Source organism: Oenanthe melanoleuca, chromosome 5, assembly GCF_029582105.1.
Source record: "Oenanthe melanoleuca isolate GR-GAL-2019-014 chromosome 5, OMel1.0, whole genome shotgun sequence".
NCBI lineage: Eukaryota > Metazoa > Chordata > Aves > Passeriformes > Muscicapidae > Oenanthe > Oenanthe melanoleuca.
Genome location: NC_079339.1, coordinates 55,708,039 through 55,728,148, shown reverse-complemented (window position 1 = coordinate 55,728,148; position 20,110 = coordinate 55,708,039). Strand labels below are relative to the sequence as shown.

At 42.1% G+C, this 20,110-nt stretch overlaps 1 protein-coding gene across 4 annotated transcripts; it reads left to right on the top strand.

Annotated features, from left to right (window-relative positions):
- Nucleotides 1-2,264: 2,264 nt before the first annotated feature.
- On the top strand, nucleotides 2,265-20,064 carry PCNX4 (pecanex 4). Of its 4 annotated transcripts, XM_056492212.1 has the most exons (13): nucleotides 2,332-2,420; nucleotides 2,985-3,126; nucleotides 5,123-5,203; nucleotides 5,292-6,018; nucleotides 7,664-7,843; nucleotides 7,932-8,446; nucleotides 9,252-9,352; nucleotides 9,499-9,621; nucleotides 11,031-11,394; nucleotides 14,534-14,637; nucleotides 15,056-16,092; nucleotides 16,592-16,778; nucleotides 17,109-20,064. In XM_056492212.1, the coding sequence occupies exons 4-13, from the start codon at nucleotides 5,330-5,332 to the stop codon at nucleotides 17,358-17,360; spliced, it is 3,552 nt and encodes a 1,183-aa protein (XP_056348187.1). In that variant the 5' UTR covers nucleotides 2,332-2,420; nucleotides 2,985-3,126; nucleotides 5,123-5,203; nucleotides 5,292-5,329; the 3' UTR covers nucleotides 17,361-20,064. The 4 variants fall into 4 exon arrangements, with proteins under 4 accessions (XP_056348186.1, XP_056348187.1, XP_056348190.1 ...); XM_056492211.1 differs by lacking the exon at nucleotides 2,985-3,126 and having other exon boundaries at nucleotides 2,265-2,420; XM_056492215.1 differs by lacking the exons at nucleotides 2,985-3,126; nucleotides 7,664-7,843 and having other exon boundaries at nucleotides 2,335-2,420.
- Nucleotides 20,065-20,110: the final 46 nt, after the last annotated feature.

Below are 20,110 nucleotides of genomic sequence, written 5' to 3'. Positions count from 1 at the left end.
AAATTGGGGCACGACTCGACAACCAAAAAGGAAATACCTGCTACCAGCTTTCAGGGAATTCCAAAGAGATGCTATTTACCTTGGAATCCCTACGAGATATAAATAATTTTAATAGGATTGCAACAGATACATTTGAAAGAGAAGGTGAAAAAATATTAGATCAAGCATAGTGAAAAAAACCACCTCTTTTAAAATTTATTATCCAGGAGGCTGGAATCACTCATGCCACTGAACTACATTTAAAAGAAATTCAAATAAAGACAAATGGTCATTTTCCTCTGGTTGTGTTTCCAAGGTGTTACACTGGATTCCCCAATCGAACTGCCTTTTTATTATCTCTGAAAAATAAAGATTAACAGACCTACAAAAAGATTATGATGCTTCTGATAAGAATTGCTTACAGTCAACCCTTTCTCTAAAATTCCAACCACATGCTTGGGTGTTAAAATAGGTATTCAGATTAAAATGGATATAACTGTTTGTAACTATTTACAGGGTGATTGTTCTAGCAGGTATTCAGGTAGACATGTGTGTCCTGGTGTTGATACACTGAATTATACATTTTAGTATTATTAGGTATAAATTATATTATGTGTGCTCTGTTAAACATTCTCAATGTTTAACAGATGTAATTTGAAGTGGTAAGTAGTACTGCAGTATTTGGATTTATAGTTGTTTCCCACTCAATGCTCAATTTGACTTAACCAAGAAGAAAACAGAATGGATTTGGTTCTACCTGAGGCTAAAACCAGTGTTTGTGTCTTGAGTTAGTTAATACATAAAGGCCATTAATATTCACAATTAAGGGAACTTTTGGGTGTATTCTGTTACGATATCAAAGTGCTGGGGAACTTCTCCCTCTCTACAGCTCCCTGACAGGATGAGGATCGCAATCTGCTTCCAGGGAAAAAGGGACAGGATGAGGACGCAGTCTGAAGATGTACCCGAGGAGCTAAGTTGGACATTAGAGGAGTTTCTCCCAGGAAGGATGGTTAGACATTTGTTATAAATGAGGAACAAAAGTCTCAATATTCAGCAAAATTTAGATTGCTTTATTTTATCTAGACAGAGCAAGTGGCGCTGGGGAGGCAGAGGGGTCACAGCCCACTCCACACTCCACCAAACTTTGGTTTGCAGCTCCCTTTTATTGCATGGTTTCCTTGTAGTCATCAATAATTGTTATTTTTTTGTTGTCATAGTTTTGCCAGGTAAGCAGTGCTCGTCCGTGGGATCGCTGGACGACGTGGGTCTCTAAATCGGTCAAGTCCCATAGAAAACCATCTGCTCTTGGTAGGTAAGAAATGGCAGAAGTTGGGAAGTCTGGTCTTAGGGATAGGCTGCAATTGATTACACAAAGGCAGGAAAACTGATTTTGCAGAATCTGTAGGGCTATGTGAAAACCTTGTTTTGCAACCTGTCAGTAGACACAACTTATTTAGAAACATAATATTCATAACAGGGGGATTTAAAACAAAATGATTTAATCATATATTTTCCTGTCTTTAGTGTCATGCTTCATTTCAGACCTAAATATTCTGGTTTACACAAACCCAAATACTTTTATGATTAACACAAATCTTTTATTATTTATCACACACTGGAATGGCCAGGGAAGCTGCAGGTGTCACAGACCGGCCGGGCACTCAGCGCCACGGTCTGCCCGGCACGGTGCGCTCGCTCACGGGCTGCGCTCCACGACGCCAGAGATCCTTCCCACCGGGATCGGTTCTGGGATGCCAGAGATCCTTCCCACCGGGATCGGTTCTGGCATGCCAGAGATCCTTCCCACCGGGATCGGTTCTGGGATGCCAGAGATCTTTCCCACCGGGATCGATTCTGGGATGCTGCGGGGCCCTGCCCGATGCCAGAGATCTTTTCCACCGGGATCGATTCTGGGATGCTCTGGGACCCTGCCCGATGCCAGAGATCCTTCCCATCGGGATCGGTTCTGGGATGCTGCGGGGCCCCGCCCGATGCTAGAGATCCTTCCCACCGGGATCGATTCTGGGATGCTCTGGGACCCTGCCCGATGCCAGAGATCCTTCCCACCGGGATCGGTTCTGGGATGCTGCGGGGCCCTGCCCGATGCCAGAGATCTTTCCCACCGGGACCGGTTCTGGGATGCTGCGGGGCCCTGCCCGCCGTGAGGGGGCGGGAGCACCGTGGCTCCTCATGGCTCCGGTACCGACCCCGCCGAGGAGGCGGCGGGAGCAGCCCCGGGCCGGCCGGAGCCATTTCCCGCAGGCAGCGCGTCCCCTCCGCCTGCCCCGGCGGGCAAAATGGCGGCGCGGCTGAGGGGCGGGAAAAAGGGGCGGGCAGAGACCGGCAGCGCTCCGCCATCCTCCTGCTCTCCTCCTTCTCCAGCGCCGGCTCGGCCCCGGGCCCTGCCGCCCCTGCCCCGCTCCGAGCCCCGGCCGCAGGTAGGTGCCATCCCCGCCGGGCTCCTTGCCGCGGGTTTGCCCCCGGCCCTTCCCCTCCGGAGACCGCGGAGGTGTTTCTTGTCGCCGCTTATGTAGAGGTGAGGGGAGGCGGGTGGGTGGGAAGCGTGGTGCCCCAGGTGGGAGCCCCAGGGGCAGAGGTGCCTCGGGAGGAGCCGGCCAGCGACCCTTCCCAAAGGAAATCCAGGGATGCTCATCCCATAACTGGCTGGGGTGCGTTGTCCTAAAATGCTGAGAGCCCGGGCTCGCTGGGGATGGAATCAGCCCTGCTGAGCAGGACTCCAGCCTGTTCTGCCTGGCTCCTGGCTGGGGGCTGGCCTGCAGCACAGTGGGGTCTTCAGCCATGGGTGTTCATCCAGGGAATCTTGAACGGTGCGGGCACGGGGTGCATCTGGATTTGGTGGGACAGGGGATGCCACAGCCTCCCCTTCGCCTCCCACCTGTTCCTCCAGCTTGGCTAGCAGGTGGTTTGTAACCCTTATAACCCTTACTTACCCTCTCATGAAAACCACCGAGGTAAGGATTTTTACACCCTATGTGTTTCAGCTGCTTAGGTGGCAGACAGCTGTACACAAAAATAAAAGCAAACCAAGCTCAGCCGATCCAACATCAGCCCACGTGAAGAATGGTGTTCATTTCTGCAAAAATCCGCGCCCTCCTGTGAATTCCTGCCTGAATTTCTGGCAAGGTTTTTCTTTGTTTCCCTTTATAATAAGGGCATAACGAGGTTATTTGCAGGGAAAACTTGTGACATGACTTCATGGTGTTCAAGCCCTTTTTCCATCCTTGCTGTGGTGTGTCCAAGTGGCACGGATTCCCCCGGTGATGACAGCCTGTTGTGCTGGGGGTTGTTTGGGTATCCAGGCAAGTTGTCAGAGTGGGGCCAGGCCTGTATGTCAGGAATGTGCATTGAAGCCAGGTCCTGTAAACACTCACAAATGTGTGGAGCCTTGTTGCTAGGGCTTTGCACAGGAATAAGACATGGATGAGTCCTTTGAAGTCCTGATGTGCTACCTGACTAGTTGGAAGCCAGGAGAACAGCAGAGGGAAGAGTTTCCATAGTTAGAGAGCTTCAGCAAATAAATTCACCTCGTTCTGTAGCAGAGCCAAGTGGAACTATATTGTTTGTGTGTGTAGATTCTTGTGTCTCACACAAAGATGCCTATTGTTTACACAGAAACTGTAAGAGGAATGTTTTGTTAACATTTGGTTAGCAATATAAACTGACAAACACAAATGCAGACTGGAACTTGAAACAAAAATAGTCCTACTCAGAGCAGAGAAACACAGCTGCCCAAAAACTGTTTTTCAAGGAAAACTCTGCACCTATTAGTTCTATGTTTTCTTTTTAAACTCAGATTCTGTCATTTCCATGCCTATAAATCTTCTACTGCATGTAAATATCCCAGCAACTTAAGCTCCATGCCCATGTACCCTCTAAACAGTGCTTGTTTTTCTGAAGAAGATTGACTGAATTGTGATATTTTATAATTACATTGGAAATTTGGTTTTAGTTGGGTGTGTCACAGTTACATTTTCAAATTCCTGAGCTGACTGAGATGAATTCCCCTCTCCATTGTCAACATGTGTCTTTTCCATTAGTTCCAGTAGGACTGACTACTGCCTTCTCCTTGCTTTTAGGAAATATTTAGTGGCTTGAAATAGTATGACCAAAAAAATCCATGTTTTCAATATTTTATTGAATAAAAAACCCCAAAAAATCTACAGCCTACATAAAGACTAGTTACAGAACCTGTGGGGTCCTGCTTCCCATGGTGGAATGTATTGACTTAGTGCATGCAGAATGCAAATTTTCAGTCATGATAATGCATAAAATCTCATTTGCACTGTTTCCAGTTTCATTCCCCAGTGACCAGCATCTACCAATAGTTAAGTGACTGATACCTCTTTAAATAAACTGGGTGAATTGTTCTTAGAAAGGCCCAGAAATGTTTGGTATTTTAGAAAAAATGGATCATGGTAGTTTGAAGACTCTGGGGCAGCCAGATGTTTAATTTTTAATGTCTCACCAGTGATAGCAATGAGTATTCATCAGATTGTACAGGTCCAGTGGAAGAAAGTCAGTCAAAATTTTGGTCCTTGCACATCTCCTAATGCACACCATCTCTTTTTTGGAACTATTATTAATGACATTGGCTCTGCTTTTTTTGTGCTGGTTTTTTCACCCTATTTCTTAGCTTGAATATTTCTGCCTGTCACTCATAGATTATTGCTTTCATGATTAATAGCATAAAATTATATTTGAATATCATAGTTACCACCTTGCATTCATTGTTTCTACATTGCCTCATCCTCTCCAAATGAATATTCAAACCTATTTCTATTTGATGGGTGATTGTAAATGTCTACAGGTATCTTTTTTTCCCTTCCTTTTCAGCTTTTTCAGTTGGCACAAAGAAGAATATATGCTGATTTCTCTACAAGTCACAAGTATTGTGTTTGGGGTTTTTTTTATTTTATATGTTTTAGGAAGCAGAAAGTGAACTGTTTATTTTACATTATAGTGAGATCCTGTCCTGCAACTGGGCTGTGTAGGGAGGACAGTAACAATGCTGATGTGGGAAGCAATTTGTAATACTTCTACTTACATTCTTGAACATATTTATGTAAAAAAAAAAATTATTCCATAAAGCTTTGGTTTGTTTTTTTTTTTTTTTTTACAGGGACCTCTGTGTGCCTGTGTCCCTGCACTTGTGTGGCTGGAAAATTCTAACAGCAACATGTCAGAATTCCACTGTAACTTGGTAAATAAAAAGAAGACCCAATAATTCCCTGGGTTCTGAGCTCCAGAATCAGTAATGTGTCTGTGTATTCCTTTCTGCTCTCTCACAGGGAAGATGATCCCCAGCCAGTGTTCCTGAGCCACGAGGATGGGGCCAGATGTTCCCCTGCTCAATGACTACAAACAGGAGTTCTTCTTGAAGCGCTTCCCTCAGACTGTGCTGGGAGGTCCCCGCCTCAAATTGGGCTACTGTGCCCCTCCTTACATCTATGTGAACCAGATCATCCTTTTCCTGACACCATGGCTTTGGGGAGGAGTGGGGACACTCCTGTACCAGGTGGGAGTGATGAGGGACTTCTGCACCGCAGCGCTGTCGGGGGGACTCATGTTTGTTACTGCACTTGCTCTTCAGATGACAAACCTCTATGCCAAGCAAAAAACAGTGACAGTAGAAAGAATGCAAATCCAGAATACCCTGACAGATGAAGATGAGTTTGAATTTTCCAGCTGTGTAGGTTCAGAGACAGTAAAATTTATTATTCCTGGCAAGAAGTACATAATCAACACTGTATTCCATTCCCTTCTGGCAGGGGTATTGTGTGGGCTGGGAACTTGGTATTTGCTGCCAAACAGAATAACCTTGTTATATAGCAACTTTGGAGGAACTGTTGTGATCTTTGTCTTTGGATGGGTGACCATATGTATTGGAGAGTATTCATTAATCATAAACACTGCCACCGAAACAGCAACTTTCCAAGCACTGGATACTTATGAAATCACTGCTCTGATGAGACCTTTCTACATTTTTGTCTTTATTGCAGTGGATCTTGCACACAGGTAAACATAATAATGCATTTAGCTGCTTTAAGTGATGGTTATTCTGGGTAATTTTGATGGGAAAGGTTAAATTATTCTTTCGAGGAAAATTTGAGATTCTGATCAACTGTAGTAACTTCAAAGAAAGAAGATTGATGCATAAATGAAAAAAAATTGAGGTTCTGTGCTGTGTATAAAAGGTTCTTAAATTTTTATAGTATTCCATGTAAACTAGGAAAAGCAGTTTGTAAGTAAGAGATAGTTTTACCTATCTTCTACCATGTCATTTTTCATATTTTTGTATTTGAGCATTTGCATGTATATCCTTTTAAAGGATGTGAAGGATTTGAAAACACATGTTCCTGACCTGGAATCATAAATCTAAACACTACAAGCTTCAGGATTACTGGATTTATGTCCAGATTTCATCCTGGAATACTTTCTGTTTTAAGCTCTGTAAAGTGATAGCAGAGGCTCTAATACAACAGGCAAAAAAAACCCCAAAAAACCAGAACAAAACAAAAAACTCTCTGAATTTGGTTTTAATTAATGGGTAAGCAAATGGGAATATTGCTGAATACAGATTTTGAACTTGAATCTTTAAATGCTTTTGCAATGCAAAAGATCTGTGTCAGTCTACAAATTAGGAGAGTCACATTTCTGTTTTTCAGATGAGTGTTTTAGCTGAAGTATTTGTAGATCAGGCTCCTAAAACAAGATGCTTTTAGATTGACCCTATGCATTCTTTCTCCATATCAGGTGATATTTATAGCACTTTGTCACATGTACATATTTTATGGTTGGGGTACTCCAGATACATTTAAAAAAAGCATGTTTGAATTTCCTAGTTTTGCTCTGGGAGATGTCTTTGTTAATGATTTACCCTAATTGCCACTTCAGATGAGGTATGAGAATTATACATGTGGTCTTGGACTCCAAATTCTTCTGTTCAATTTCCTGAGGAGAAGATTAAGACATTGTCAAAATTCCTGATAAAATTGCTCTGAGGCTTGCTTACTTATTAAAAAGCAGAGAGAAACCAAATATCTTGGCAGTCTGCCACATTGAATGATGAACTACATATGGTTTAGAATTTATGCAAATTTCTAATACTGATCTTTGTGGTTTTGCAGGAATATTTTGACACTTTTATGTGGAAATAAACTCTATTTAGGAATATACAATATTATCTGTAGGTGTACAGGCAACATGCCAGTTCTTCCAGTGTTCAAGCTTAGATCTTGAACCTTGAAATTGCATGAAATTTTGCTTTTGTGCTCCTGAAAAAAATACTTTGCAATATTTTGTTAAACAGTTGAGGCCTTGGAGCCTATGGACCTTTCTTTTTTCACAAGTATTTTTTTCAGTGTATTATCACAACAGTAACAAAAATAATCAGGGTAATTGCATCACCGTATTTAACTGAAGACTTGAAATTTGTTAAATGAAAATTTAGTCTGTGTTCTGGTGTTTTAATTAATGTGTTGCTGTCCCAAGCATAAATACATGTCCTTATTTTTCCTTTTAAAAGATACTCATTAGGTTTTATAGGTTGAATGTGAAATGTTTTTACTTTGGGATTTACTGTAGTAATTAAACAGGAAGTCTTCCCACACTAAAGTTTTTTTCCTTCATAGAAATCAGATCCTTTTCTTCTTTTATCCAGGTTTGCTGTCAACACACCCATTCTAGAACAGACAAACCAGATTTTGCACATCCTGTTTCTTTTTCTGCCATTCTTGTGGGCAATGGGAATTCTGCCCCCGCTTGATGCACTTTTTCTCTGGGGAATGGAACAACTGTTGGAGTTTGGACTAGGAGGTTCACCTATGTCAAGTAACACAAAGTAAATGTTTATACAGTTGTAAAATATTTCAGTATTGTTTATAACCTTTTTCTTTTCAAGCAAATCTTCTTTATTTTCTCCTTCACAGGTTGTTAGTAATGTTTCTCATTTCTGCTGGAACAGCAATAGCATCGTATTTCATTCCCAGCCCCCTCGGTGTGATCCTCTTCATGACTGGATTTGGGTTCATACTGAGTCTTAACCTAAGTGAGATTTGGTTTGCCTTCAAACACACCATGATCAGCCATTTAGCCTCCAGCAAATGTAAAAATACACACAGAGGTCTTAGAATGCAATTTGGGTGGAGGGAATTTATTTTCTATGTGACTGTGTTGACATTTGCTCTCACAGAAGTGAGCCTGCTGCATCAATTTGCAGGCTCCTCATCATTTTCCCAGGCCAGCCCCCAGGCCATAGCAAGTTACATTCTGATCCTACTGCTTGTAATTACGTGGATTCTTAGAGAGATTCAGAGAGTGTACTTGTTTGGAGTCTTCCGAAACCCCTTTTACCCAAAGGATGTCAGGACTGTGGCTGTGTTCATGGAGAAGCAAAGAAGGCTTATGAAAGTTGGTGTTGTCAGGAGGATTTTACTAACACTAGGTAGGAATACACCACTCTCTGTTGTTTGTTAGATTATGCTTGTAGGGGATTTGAAACTCTAGAATTGCTGTATGTGCAAGATTCTGTGAATGAACCAAAGGAAACCAAGTGGCTGGAAATACTTGTTGATGTTAAATTGTGCATTGAGCTCAAAGTTACTGGTCCAGCATATTTAAAAGTGATTAAATTTGAAAGTGATTTTATTTATTTCTTTTATAGGAGTGAACCTAAAAAATTGAGCCTTTTAAAAGCCCAGCTAAGAAAGCAGGGCCTTTTAATGTATTTTAATTACAGCTGCAGTACCCACTTTTGAAAAGATGTTATTGGAAACAAAATGAGTTGAAAGTCTTCAAGCTGACTAAATATTTGGTTCTTAGAGCTTGCTAGTAAAGGGAAGAGCCTCCTTTATGGTAGGTTAGAGACAAATGTATCTACTTTGAGGAAGCAAACAATTGATTTAAATTATTTCATTTCATAAAGAAGGATTAGTTTGGGAAAGTAGATTGATGACTGGTAGTCCATGTTTATTTTTACTTATTTGAGTATTCTTTTGGAAAAACAAATAAAGGACAAAAGAATAGCAAGTAAGAATTATGCATCCATGTAAATGTTTGTTGTCCTGGGCCATTAGTGCAAATGAATTGCTCAATATCATGGGAGTGTAATACAAAGAGGAGTTTGTGATGATGAAGGAAAGGTTTCTCTTTTTATGCTGAGATTTCCATCCTGCAATAAGACTGTTACCTCTGTTGACTTTTGTTATGTTTTTGGAAGAAGGTCAATAATTCTTTTATTTCAATTGCAGTGTCTCCATTTGCTATGATAGCATTCCTCTCACTTGACCATTCTCTACAAAACCTGCATTCTGTGTCTGTTTCCATTGGATTCACAAGGATATTTAGGATGGTAATTTGAATTTTAAATATTAGCCTTTGAAATGCTCTTCTACGTGATTTGAGTACCAAGGTGACCTGGAAGAAATATTCCAGGTCATGAAAACAGATGTAAATAGATATATTTTTAAACATATTTCTAACATATTTCTATTTTAGGTCTGGCAGAATACAGAAAATGCCTTACTAGACATGGTGGTTGTGTCAGCAGCACAAATGTTGGTGTTTAATCCAGACCTCTGGTGGAACAGGAGCCTTGATACAGGAATCAAACTCTTGCTGGTAATGGCCATAATGTAAAATTAAGCAGATAGTTGTTACCTGAGGCCTCTGTTTCTCCTGGAGATTTACAGGGCCCAGGACCCAGCAGATAAAAGCTAAAAACTGTACTAAGATATATTCTAACTGCAAAGATAGTAATTTGAAGGTTGTGAGTTTGTTCCTCACTTGGGGTACCACTTATTAGTGTCACCATGTATTACTGGCTGTCTTCTTTTTTTCTTTGCTTTTATTCAGAGTCAGGATTGAAGCACGAGATGGATTTTCGTGTTTGGACTTGATTGTTTGTTAATTCTTATCTATAGTACAGTGAATTCTACAGCACTTCTAGCTAACAAGCTAAAAGTGAGAAAATGGAGCTGTGTTTTGCTCACTGCAAGGTCTTTTAAGGCCTAATTATCCAATTAAAAACTAATATTATTTATACTTTTGACCCAATGATCAAACACCTGTGACCCACACTGTACTTTCTATTTAACCAAAAACTTTAACCTAAAATCAAGAAGAAGGAACAAGAAGGAAGAAAAAGACAATGCCCAAGAGCATCTATCTTGTCCCACACCTATTACTGTATTCTAAAACCCTAAATTCCAAACCCTTCACCATGTGAAATTACACACTTTTACCCAAACTACACACCAATGATTCTAACTCCATCACTCAAATTTGGAAGCCTTCTCTAAGGCCTCAAGTCAAAAGCAATTGATTTACCGAAATAAGAGTATTGGTCTAATACTGATACTCAATTGTGACAGACAAAAGACACTCTAACAATTTACAAAGTGTATGTTTCTTCAGCATGAGGTAATCCTCAAATACCACTGCAAAATCACAGGTGATCATGAAGTCTATTTATTGGCAAAGGATTCAAACAAATATTCATAATAACAGCCCCTCCCATCCCCGCTTCCAATGGTAATTAGCTGGAATAGCTATTAAGCATGTGTGATTGACTTCTTAAATTAAGTCTGGGGTCATTTTCATGGGGAGGGGTCTTAAAAGGAGGAAGTGAGGCAAGTCTTCCTCACCCTAAACTCTTGACCTTTTCTATCAATGACAATACAAATGATTTCTGGGGATAGTCCAGTTTTTCAAAGTGAGTTTCTGGTTGCATTGTCTATGTTCCTTTGGGTCTGCTCACTAGTTTCATCTTTTCCCATTGTAAGCGCAGCTGAGCAAACATAAAATGTTTCAGATAACTACTCCCTTCTAATGTCTAGCTTTTAATTATTTTTAGCAAGGCAACTAAAATCCTAATTTTCTAAGATGAGTGTTTCACAGTGCTCTTTTGGGGGTGAGTGCCAGAAAGCACAGAAAGTTCAGGGTTCCAGCAGTCATTGTGTTCAAGTTGCTGTAGCTGTGCTGATGACACTGCAGGTTAACACCTTGTGCTTCCTGCCCGCGTGCTGCAGGTCGGTCTCCTGCGGGATCGGCTCTTCCAGTTCCTCTCCAAGCTGCACTTTGCCGCCGCCATCCTCCTGACCTCGTGGACGGAGAAGAAGCAGCGCCGCAGGTCCAGCGCCGCCCTGATCGCGCTCAACGTCGCCTTCTTGCCCGTGCTGCTGGCGCTGGTGGCCGTGTCGGCGCTGCTCTCCTCGCCCCTGCTGCCCCTCTTCACGCTGCCCGTGTTCCTGGTGGGGTTCCCGCGGCCGCTGCGCAGCTGGCCGGGCCCCGCGGGCGGCAGCGCCTGCGTCTGCCCCGACACCGTCTACTACCGGCAGCTGGTGCCCGGGCTGGCCGCGGCGCTGCAGGCCGCGCTGGCCGCCGGCGGGCTGGGTGCGTACGGGCGGGGCTCTGAAATACCGCAGCTGAACCTCGGGGGACGCGGTCTGCTGCAGGGTGGGAGTCAGGAGTCTCTCTGGATTCTGCAGAGAGAAACCAGAGTGCAGTTCTGATGTTTTTAGCTGCAGTAGTAGCTTGTGAAGGTTGCAGAAATACTGATATCTTCAGTTGAAGCTCCAAGCCTACAGTTGTAGACAGTGATTAGACATAACAGAGTTGTAGTAAGAATGTTGCTTACATTTCTTAGATAGAGCAAGGCAGATGCTATGTGTAGTGTTATACGTAACCTGGTGAGCTAAGAAACTAGAATTCTGATAGGTTAAAGAGTGTGGTCCGAGTTTGCATCTTTGCTTGTTGGAAAAATCCTATATAACAGTATGTATTGAGAGAGTTGTTGCTTTTAGCTATTGACTTTTGCCAGGGCTTCTAACCATTTGCTTATTGCCATTGCTTTTGCTATTGCCTGTTGAGACTGATGTGCTTTGTAATAAGATATGCTTTGTAATAATTAACCTTTTTAACTATTAGCTGCTTTGCTTATTTAAGGTTACCTGACAAGTAGGAGCCTAAGAGCTCAGAGCAGGAGCCTATAGAGCTCTGGAGTTTGGTGCCTTAGAGCACCTGGGGGTCAGAAAGAACCCCCACATCTATTGCTGCACTGGAGAACAGGAGAATCTGTGGTTGAAAACCACATTTCACAGTGGGGGTTAAATCTGATGTTCAGAGATCACGCAGGAAAAAGTGGTTATTTTTATCCTTTTAATCAACTATATGACAAAGAGGAACAGCCACAAGTTGCACCATTTGAGGTTTGGGTTGGGTATTGGGAAATATTTCTTGATGGAATGGAGGGTTAGGCATTGGAATGGCTTCCTGGTCACCATCCCTGGGAGCATTCAAGGGACAAGTAGATGCAGCAGTTTGTGATATGGTTTCATGGACTTGGTAGTATTCAGTTAAAGGCTGGGTTTGATGATGTAGGAGATCTTTTACAGCTAATGATTCAATGATGTCTACTTGTTACAATCCTGTAAAAAAATAACTCTCTTTTGTTACCTTTGAGGAAATACTAAAAGGGGATGAAACAGTATCAATCCTAATCATTCTGTACTGAAAAAAAAAGATGGAATTGGCATATATATTGACAATAAAAGGCATTGATCCCACCTAACTGCAGGCAGTAAATTGGGTTGTTCAGCCAGACAGCATAAAGAAGGATGTGTGTCAGACTGCTCTCTGTAGGTCTGTCTCTGCATCAATCCCATTACTCAGCATCCAGACTTTACTGATTTGGCTTTATTAATTGGTTATGGTGAATATTGACTGGATGTTTGTGAAATTCATTCAGCCTAAGTAGCAGTAAACAGCTGAGCACAAACCCATTGATAAGATTTAATGTCATGTCTTGTTGGGGAGTTGGGATAGGACTGTATCAGCACTTGTGGGTTTACAGCCTGTGAAAGGCATCATTATGGGGTTTTCAAAGAATTACAGAGACAGGGGTGAAGAAATGCCCAGTCTTTTTCCCAGCTGGAGACAGAGTAACTGTTTTAAAATTGCAAGGTCATTTTCTTGAGAAACAGCTTTTGTGTAACCTAAATAATCAAAAGATTGTAGCCCTTAGACAAGAGGCAAATATTTACATAAGCCTCTTAGAAAATGGCTTATGTCTGGAAAAAGTGGCCTAATATTTGAAGGCAGTGGAAGTTAACCTTAATCATGCTTTTCTGAAGAATATATCCAGGTGCTTCATTAGAAAACATGTGCTGCACTTTTATCACTGGTTAGAGAGAGGTGCTAAATAAAATTAGGAAATCTTTTTTTCTCTAAAGGATACTTCAGTTTTTCTGCTGCATTAGTCCATCTATGTTTTATATGTACAGTAGATATATTTATTTACATATGTTTATATATGTTATTTATCTCTTGTATCTATCTATATTAGATATATACATATTTTAATGGGGTTTTTTCACCATTCCCATCATGACTATGGTGGCATGTATGCCTCAGAATAAATAATTTAAAACACTAGTCTTGAGGAGTAAAAAGTCTCTTCTTTAATGGGAAAATCTGTGAATGAATGTCTTGAAGCAAGAAAAACTGTGGTGTTCTCAGATGAGTTCAAGAGGAAGCAGTACCACTTTGTGTGTCACTAATTTAAACCCATAGCTTTTTCTGTGTAAAGGAGTTTTAGTAGCTTTAACAGCTGGCAAGAAAGGAATTAAAATCTTTGCAAAATGTTAGCAAGAAAATGCACTTCATTAGCTCAGTGAGATAGAAAAGGTTACTTAAATTTTAACTACAGCTTAATGGTTGGTTTCACTGATTTCATCTTACAACATTTTAAAACTAAAATGCTCTTCAAGTGAGTCATCATGAGTGACAGGAGAAGCAGGTCATAAACTGACAGCAAATGTCATGTTTAAGAATAGAACCATTGTGTTAGGAGGATTGACATTAGGCTGTAGTTCAAATACAATATAACCACCAGATTTTAGGAAATTCAGCATTGCTCTTTTTGTGACATAGGTAAAAAAGAGAAAGAGTATACCTTTTTTTTTTCCTTTGGACCTAAGCATCCTCTAATTTTTTATAGTGAGAGCCAAATTGTGAGGATTTTGAGTATTAATTTGATATTGTTCACGACCTGATTTTCTAATTACAGTTCATTATATTTTTACTTCTCTGATATTATAAACTTCCTACTCCATAGCAAATTGGGCCATTAGGAAACTCCTGTGCTATATCATGATTCTTTAATGTATTCTTGGTAGGAAGGATTTTAGGTCTCCAGAGAACATCAGTGGGAACTGTGTGGTTGGAAATGCAGCCAAAAATTATCTTTAATCATGAAAGTCATCTCTGCAAAGGGAATTGAGGGTGGAGTTGTTTAACCCTGGTCTGGTGTGAATAATGCAGCCCTGCAGTTGTGTGAGGTTTCCCAACTTTCCACAGCTTTTTCAAAACTGCAATTTCAGCCAGTTCCTTCAAGATTCTAAGGTGCTAGTTAACCAGTGTTAACTGATTGTGATGTTGATGCAGAAATATTTTGTATTTGCTGTTGAATCCTTTCATTGGCATGCAGAAAAGGTAATAATGTAGTTTTTGTTTGGCTTTTTCTCTTGCCTAGGTCTCTCTCTGCCTGGGTCACATTACTTGTGCCGCTTTCAGGACAGGCTGATGTGGATCTTGGTGCTGGAAAAAGGCTTCACATACTGTGGTGTTAACATTAAGGTAATTGCATGCTGAGCACTGAGATGTTGATGTTTGGAAATCATGCAAGCATTTTGCTGTGTAACATTTCAGCAGTGTAACTGATTTACATTAAATTTTCTAAGATGAGTGTTAAACTAATTAGTCTTGCAATTTACATGAGTAGCAGATGTGAAATTTTTTATCATTTAACTTGTGACAGTATCTTTAATAAGCTGGGAAATAAAATCTGCATCAGGCAAAGATTTATTTAAGACCTTGATCTGTGCCTAATATTGCAGTGAGTGTAATTATTGCTGTTATCTCTAGATAGATTTGTAGATTCAGTTGTGGAAGTAGTGACAATCATCTTGTTCAGGATAATTCTGTTGCAAGCAAACAGCTTCAAAGTTACATCCTGATAAAGACTAACAAGAAGCTGTTTTCCTGTGTGCTTTAGGGGCTAGAACTGCAGGAAACATCCTGCCATGCTGCTGAAGCTCACAGGGTAGATGAAATTTTTGAAATGGCCTTTGAACATCAGGAGCACACAAGGATTCTATCTCCAAATCCTCATTTTGGACACATCCTGACTCCCTGTACTGTTGTTCCTGTCCGGCTGTATTCTGATGCCAGGAATGTGTTATCTGGAATAATTGATTCCCATGAGAATTTGAAGCACCTGAAAGATGATTTTGTTAAAGTGCTTGTATGGATGCTTGTCCAGTATTGTTATAAAAAATCAAAGACATGGGAAAGCCCAAGCAGTGCCAACAAGAGCAAACAAGGATCATTTCCAGAAAATCAGCATGGTGGTGCAGTGAAAGGATCCAGAGCTCTGAGGGAAGAAGACAGCTTTAGTGTTGATACAGTGGAGGACTGGACTGATGATAGTGACATTTTTGATTTTGAACTCAGTAGCAGAACAAGAGACAGAAAAGAGCCTGGGCAGCTGGGACTGACACCAAAAGTGCACCTGTCTATTCCAGGGTCTGTAGAAACACAGAGCCAAGACTTCCTACCAGAAATGTCACCAGAAGATAAATTAAACAGGGCTGTGGGGCTTGGGCTGCCTGCTGTGGACAAAGGGAAACAGCCAGAAGTTTTACCTCGTGTAGAATTTAGTTGCTCTTACTCAGAGCTGCTGAGCATCCCTGAAGAATGGAGAACAGCACCAGTGCCATCTTCCAAAGTCAGTGAGATGAGGCAGAGGTTTCCAGAGGAATGGTACCACTTTGTTTTGAGCCAACTGGACTTTTTTCATCTGAAAGAGAAGCCTTCCAGTTTACTCACAGACCTCATGGAGGATAAAGCTTTGAAAGACCTGTACATCCACGGGGTGCTGTCGTGTTGCTTTGGTCTGTTTGGGCTGGACAACGCCGTGCCTGCCCCTCGCCACGTGTTCAGGGCATACACTGGTGGCATTCCCTGGTCTGCTGGCCTGGACTGGCTAACAGGCAAACCAGAGCTCTTCCAGCTGGCATTGAAAGCATTCAGGTAAAAGAAAACATTTCATAATATCAGAAAAATTATATAGAGAAGTGTCACTTCAGTAATGTTTTGTTAAAGCTGTATAGTTTAAATTTATTTGTAGGTTTTTCCTACATAAATATTGCCTATGACTCCAGGCAGTGAAGCCTGTGGTATGGAGTTTTCTTCTCTCTTTTCCACAGCAGCTGCCTCCAATCTGGTATGTTAAGTGGGGAAAAACCTATTTTCGTGATCCCATATCTCAACAGTTTTGCTGGATTTGGGTATTTGGCACTATCCATTATTGGGCAGTGGGGAAATGTTGGAGGAGAATGAGAGATGTTTGAGCTGAAGTGTTTTACCTGTGGGTGAGCTAAAAGCACACCCAGACCGACTGGCAGTGACTCTGCTGACAAGCAGTGACTGACTGAGTTGGTGGAGCCTCTCCATCCTCTGTGGCCTAAAGAGCCTTTCTCCCTCCTGTCTTTGCCACACAGCTGACTGTGTGATGTTCTGCACCTTTCAGATACACCTTTAAACTTATGCTGGACAAAGCCAGCCTGGGCCCAGTGGAGAACTTCAAAGAGCTGGTGACTTACCTGGAGGAATACGAAAGTGATTGGTACATTGGGCTGGTGTCAGACCTGGAGTGGCAGCAAGCAGTTCTGCAGGAGAAGCCATACCTGTTCTCACTGGGGCATGACCCAAGCATGGTAAGGAGAAAAACTACTAGGTCAAAGTTTCCTTTTCACTGTTCTTTTTTATCCTTTGTAATTGTGTTCTAAAATATGAAGGCTCTGGAAGGTTGGTTTGTACTAAAGAGGAGCTGTTGAAAGCCCCACTGCACTGTTCTTTAGATGCAGCAATATTTCCTGATTATATTCCAGTGGAGGACTTGAACTGAGGGGACTGGTTCATACTTTGCTGTGTTTGAAGTGTTCGTAGAGTGTGGTCTCAAAGCTTCACCCAGTGCTTTGTAACCAGAGTGCTCTCGTCTCGTCTCGGGCAGTGTACTGGACATCGTGGTCTGTTTGTTCTTGCAGGGAATTTACACGGGGCGGGTGCTCACTCTGCAGGAGCTGCTAGTCCAGGTGGGAAAGCTCAATGCTGAAGCTGTGCGAGGGCAGTGGGCCAACCTGTCCTGGGAGCTGCTCTATGCCACCAACGACGACGAGGAGCGCTACAGTATCCAGGCACACCCGGCCCTGCTGCGCAACCTGACCGTGCAGGCGGCCGACCCGCCCCTGGGCTACCCCGTGTACTCCTCGCAGCTCCTGCAGCTGCCTCTCTTCTAGCCTGTCCCTCCTCCTGCCGTGGCTGCTCCTGCTTTGTCTCTTCCCCTGCACGTTGGGAATCAGCTGTCAGTGCTCCTCCGTGTGCTCCAGATCAGGTTACTCTCAGGTGGCAGTGCCAGGCCAGCAGGTGTCCTTGGTGCTGGCCAGAACCTTCAGCAGGCAGCAAGCTGGGGACTGGTTTCTGCTGCTGGAATGTGAGACACCATTGCCTGTGTGGCTGACAAGCCACATGCTGAAATTCTCTTCTCCAGTTTAGAGAAGAGCATAATTTTGATCATTATCATAATCCTGATCACTAACTTAATTCTGTTCATTAACTTCTTTTGGTGCATTCTGATTTTTTTTACTTTTTTTTTTTTTTCCCTTGGACAGGTGACTTGCACTGCCAGTCAGGTTACAGCTTCTTGTAGTGTTGGCAACCCCAGAGTTGGCAACCAAAGTGTATATAGGAATATTTATATGATTTTTTTTATTCTGGCCATTTTATATTGGACTGAGTTCAGTTCTAGCTTTGTTATATGACTTCCACTGATCTTCCTTATGTGTAGTAAGTTATCAGCCATGCTTTAACTAAAGTAAATTGTAAAGGACAATTTTTACCAAAGTACTTGTTTTGGTAAAAAGAATTTATATAAATCAGTGTGTGCTCTGACACACTCATAACCTGGGTGACTTTACTGATGAAAGAAGTAAGCATGTATAATTAGGGGACAGAGGAAATTTTAAGAACAAATGGTATGATTTAATCTCCTTCCAGTATACATATATAAGATATATATTATAAAAAAAAAAAAATATATATATATATATATATATATATATATATATATATATGTTGTTACAATCTCTGTGCACCTCTCTAATCAGTCTTCCACAAATGCAGTGAGAGTTCGATGATGGAGGGATGATAAAAATTCAGCTGTCTGTGCCAGAAGTAATTTATTTTTTTTTAACCTCACTACAGACTTGGGCAGCTGGTTTGTAACATTACAGGTTGCCTTGAAAACAGGTCCCGGTCCAATTTCTAGTGGCTCATTTATCCTGTTCACTACCACCAGTCTTAGCACATAACTGTGTTTTCTCAGCAGGTCAGTGGTTACACTGTAGGCAAATACTGAGCAGGGAGTATAAATAATTGTATTTCCTATAGAATCAATTTAAATCACACCCACTCCATAACTGAAGCAGTACTGGTGTGAAACACCCAGCCTTGTCTGAGTCCAAGCAAATTTATTACTTTTACACCTCACCTTTAAGATCTTTTGTTGCAGTTGAAGTTTGCCACACAATCATGTACTTGGCTGCTGGCTTTTCCTTTTTAGTGGCTAAAAAGGATTTTTAAAAACTATGCAAGTGGTGTAGTGGATTTCCAGAGCTGGTTGGTGCCATGCTGGGCCCTGAGCTGCACCTGGAAATACAGAGCCATTGAAATGATGTGGAAGGGGCTTACAGACAGCACCTATTTCAGCTCCCTCTCACAAGGAACTACCCTGGCAAATGTTTACTCTGATTTAAAACTTCCAATGCAAGGAGTGTCATGAATTTTGCAAGCAGTTCACTCCAGTTTTTTGCTGCTCTTGCAGCAGCTGGAAAATGAAGTTATTTTCTAAATCTAATTAACCCTCCCTTGCCTCATTGTAAATCTCTTACTACTTGTCTTCTGTATGGTCACAGAAAATTTAATTATCTTTTTTTGCAGCAGTCCTTACTCTAAGATGGCTGTAATTTCTGCCCTCATCCTTTATCTTTTATAAACTGAATAAACCAGTTGAGAAAAAAACTGAAGAGATCCTTTTCCCTTCCTTTCTCTGGGTTCTCTCCATCTGGTCACCAGCCTTGAGGAGAGCTGCTGATAACTGGGCCCAGTGTTCCAGCAGAGATCCTGACTGGCACCAGATGGAGCAGCACAATTAGCAACGGGCAGAGTTCCTGCTGGAGCACAGGAATTGGAGCTGGGCTGTGCTGCCCTGCCACATCCTGTCCCCTGCTGTCACAGGCAGCATGTCCCAAACTCCCTCTCACTGCTCACAGAGCCCCTTGGCACAGCCCAGGGGGTTCACAGCCCTGAGACCCTGGGGCACAGCACCCTCACCTACAGCCTGTCTGCATCCTGCTTTTGGCAGAAACAGGAGCTAAAGCTTCTTGTTCTGTCCCACAGATCTGTGCAGCTGTTGGTTTGTGTGCTCTTGAACCATGGCCTGTTTCTTTTGGAACATTTCTTTGATTTGCCTGGAACTCAGGAATTGGAGCACCTTCAACCCTGGCCTTGTCTATGTTCACTGGCTGCTATTGGGATTACTGATGGTATCTTGGTACTGCACTCAGCAAGGGGACTGAGCTTTGGGCCCACTGTTATCCCATGTGACCCCTGAACTGCTCTGCTTTCTAACCAGGTGTCTGCACACAATTTATTTAATTCTTCCCAACACCTCCTTGCTTTAGATTGTGGTGTTAATCACACACAGGGAAGTGCAAGGGCAGCAGAACTGAGAAAGGAGCCAGGGGGTAAGTCCTGATGTGTCAGAAACAAAGGGATTTAGCCTTGAACACACATTGTGCACAAGCAACACAGCCCAAGCACAGACCATACACCCTTAAACTCTACATTACTACCCTTCTACTTCTGAGGGTTTTTTAATCAATATGAATTAGGAATGAAAGTGATGGAAACAGGATCCTAGGATCTATAATTTTAGTCTGCTCAGCAGGTATTTGCCCATGTCAGAGCAGGAGTCCAGCCTCTCTTGTGT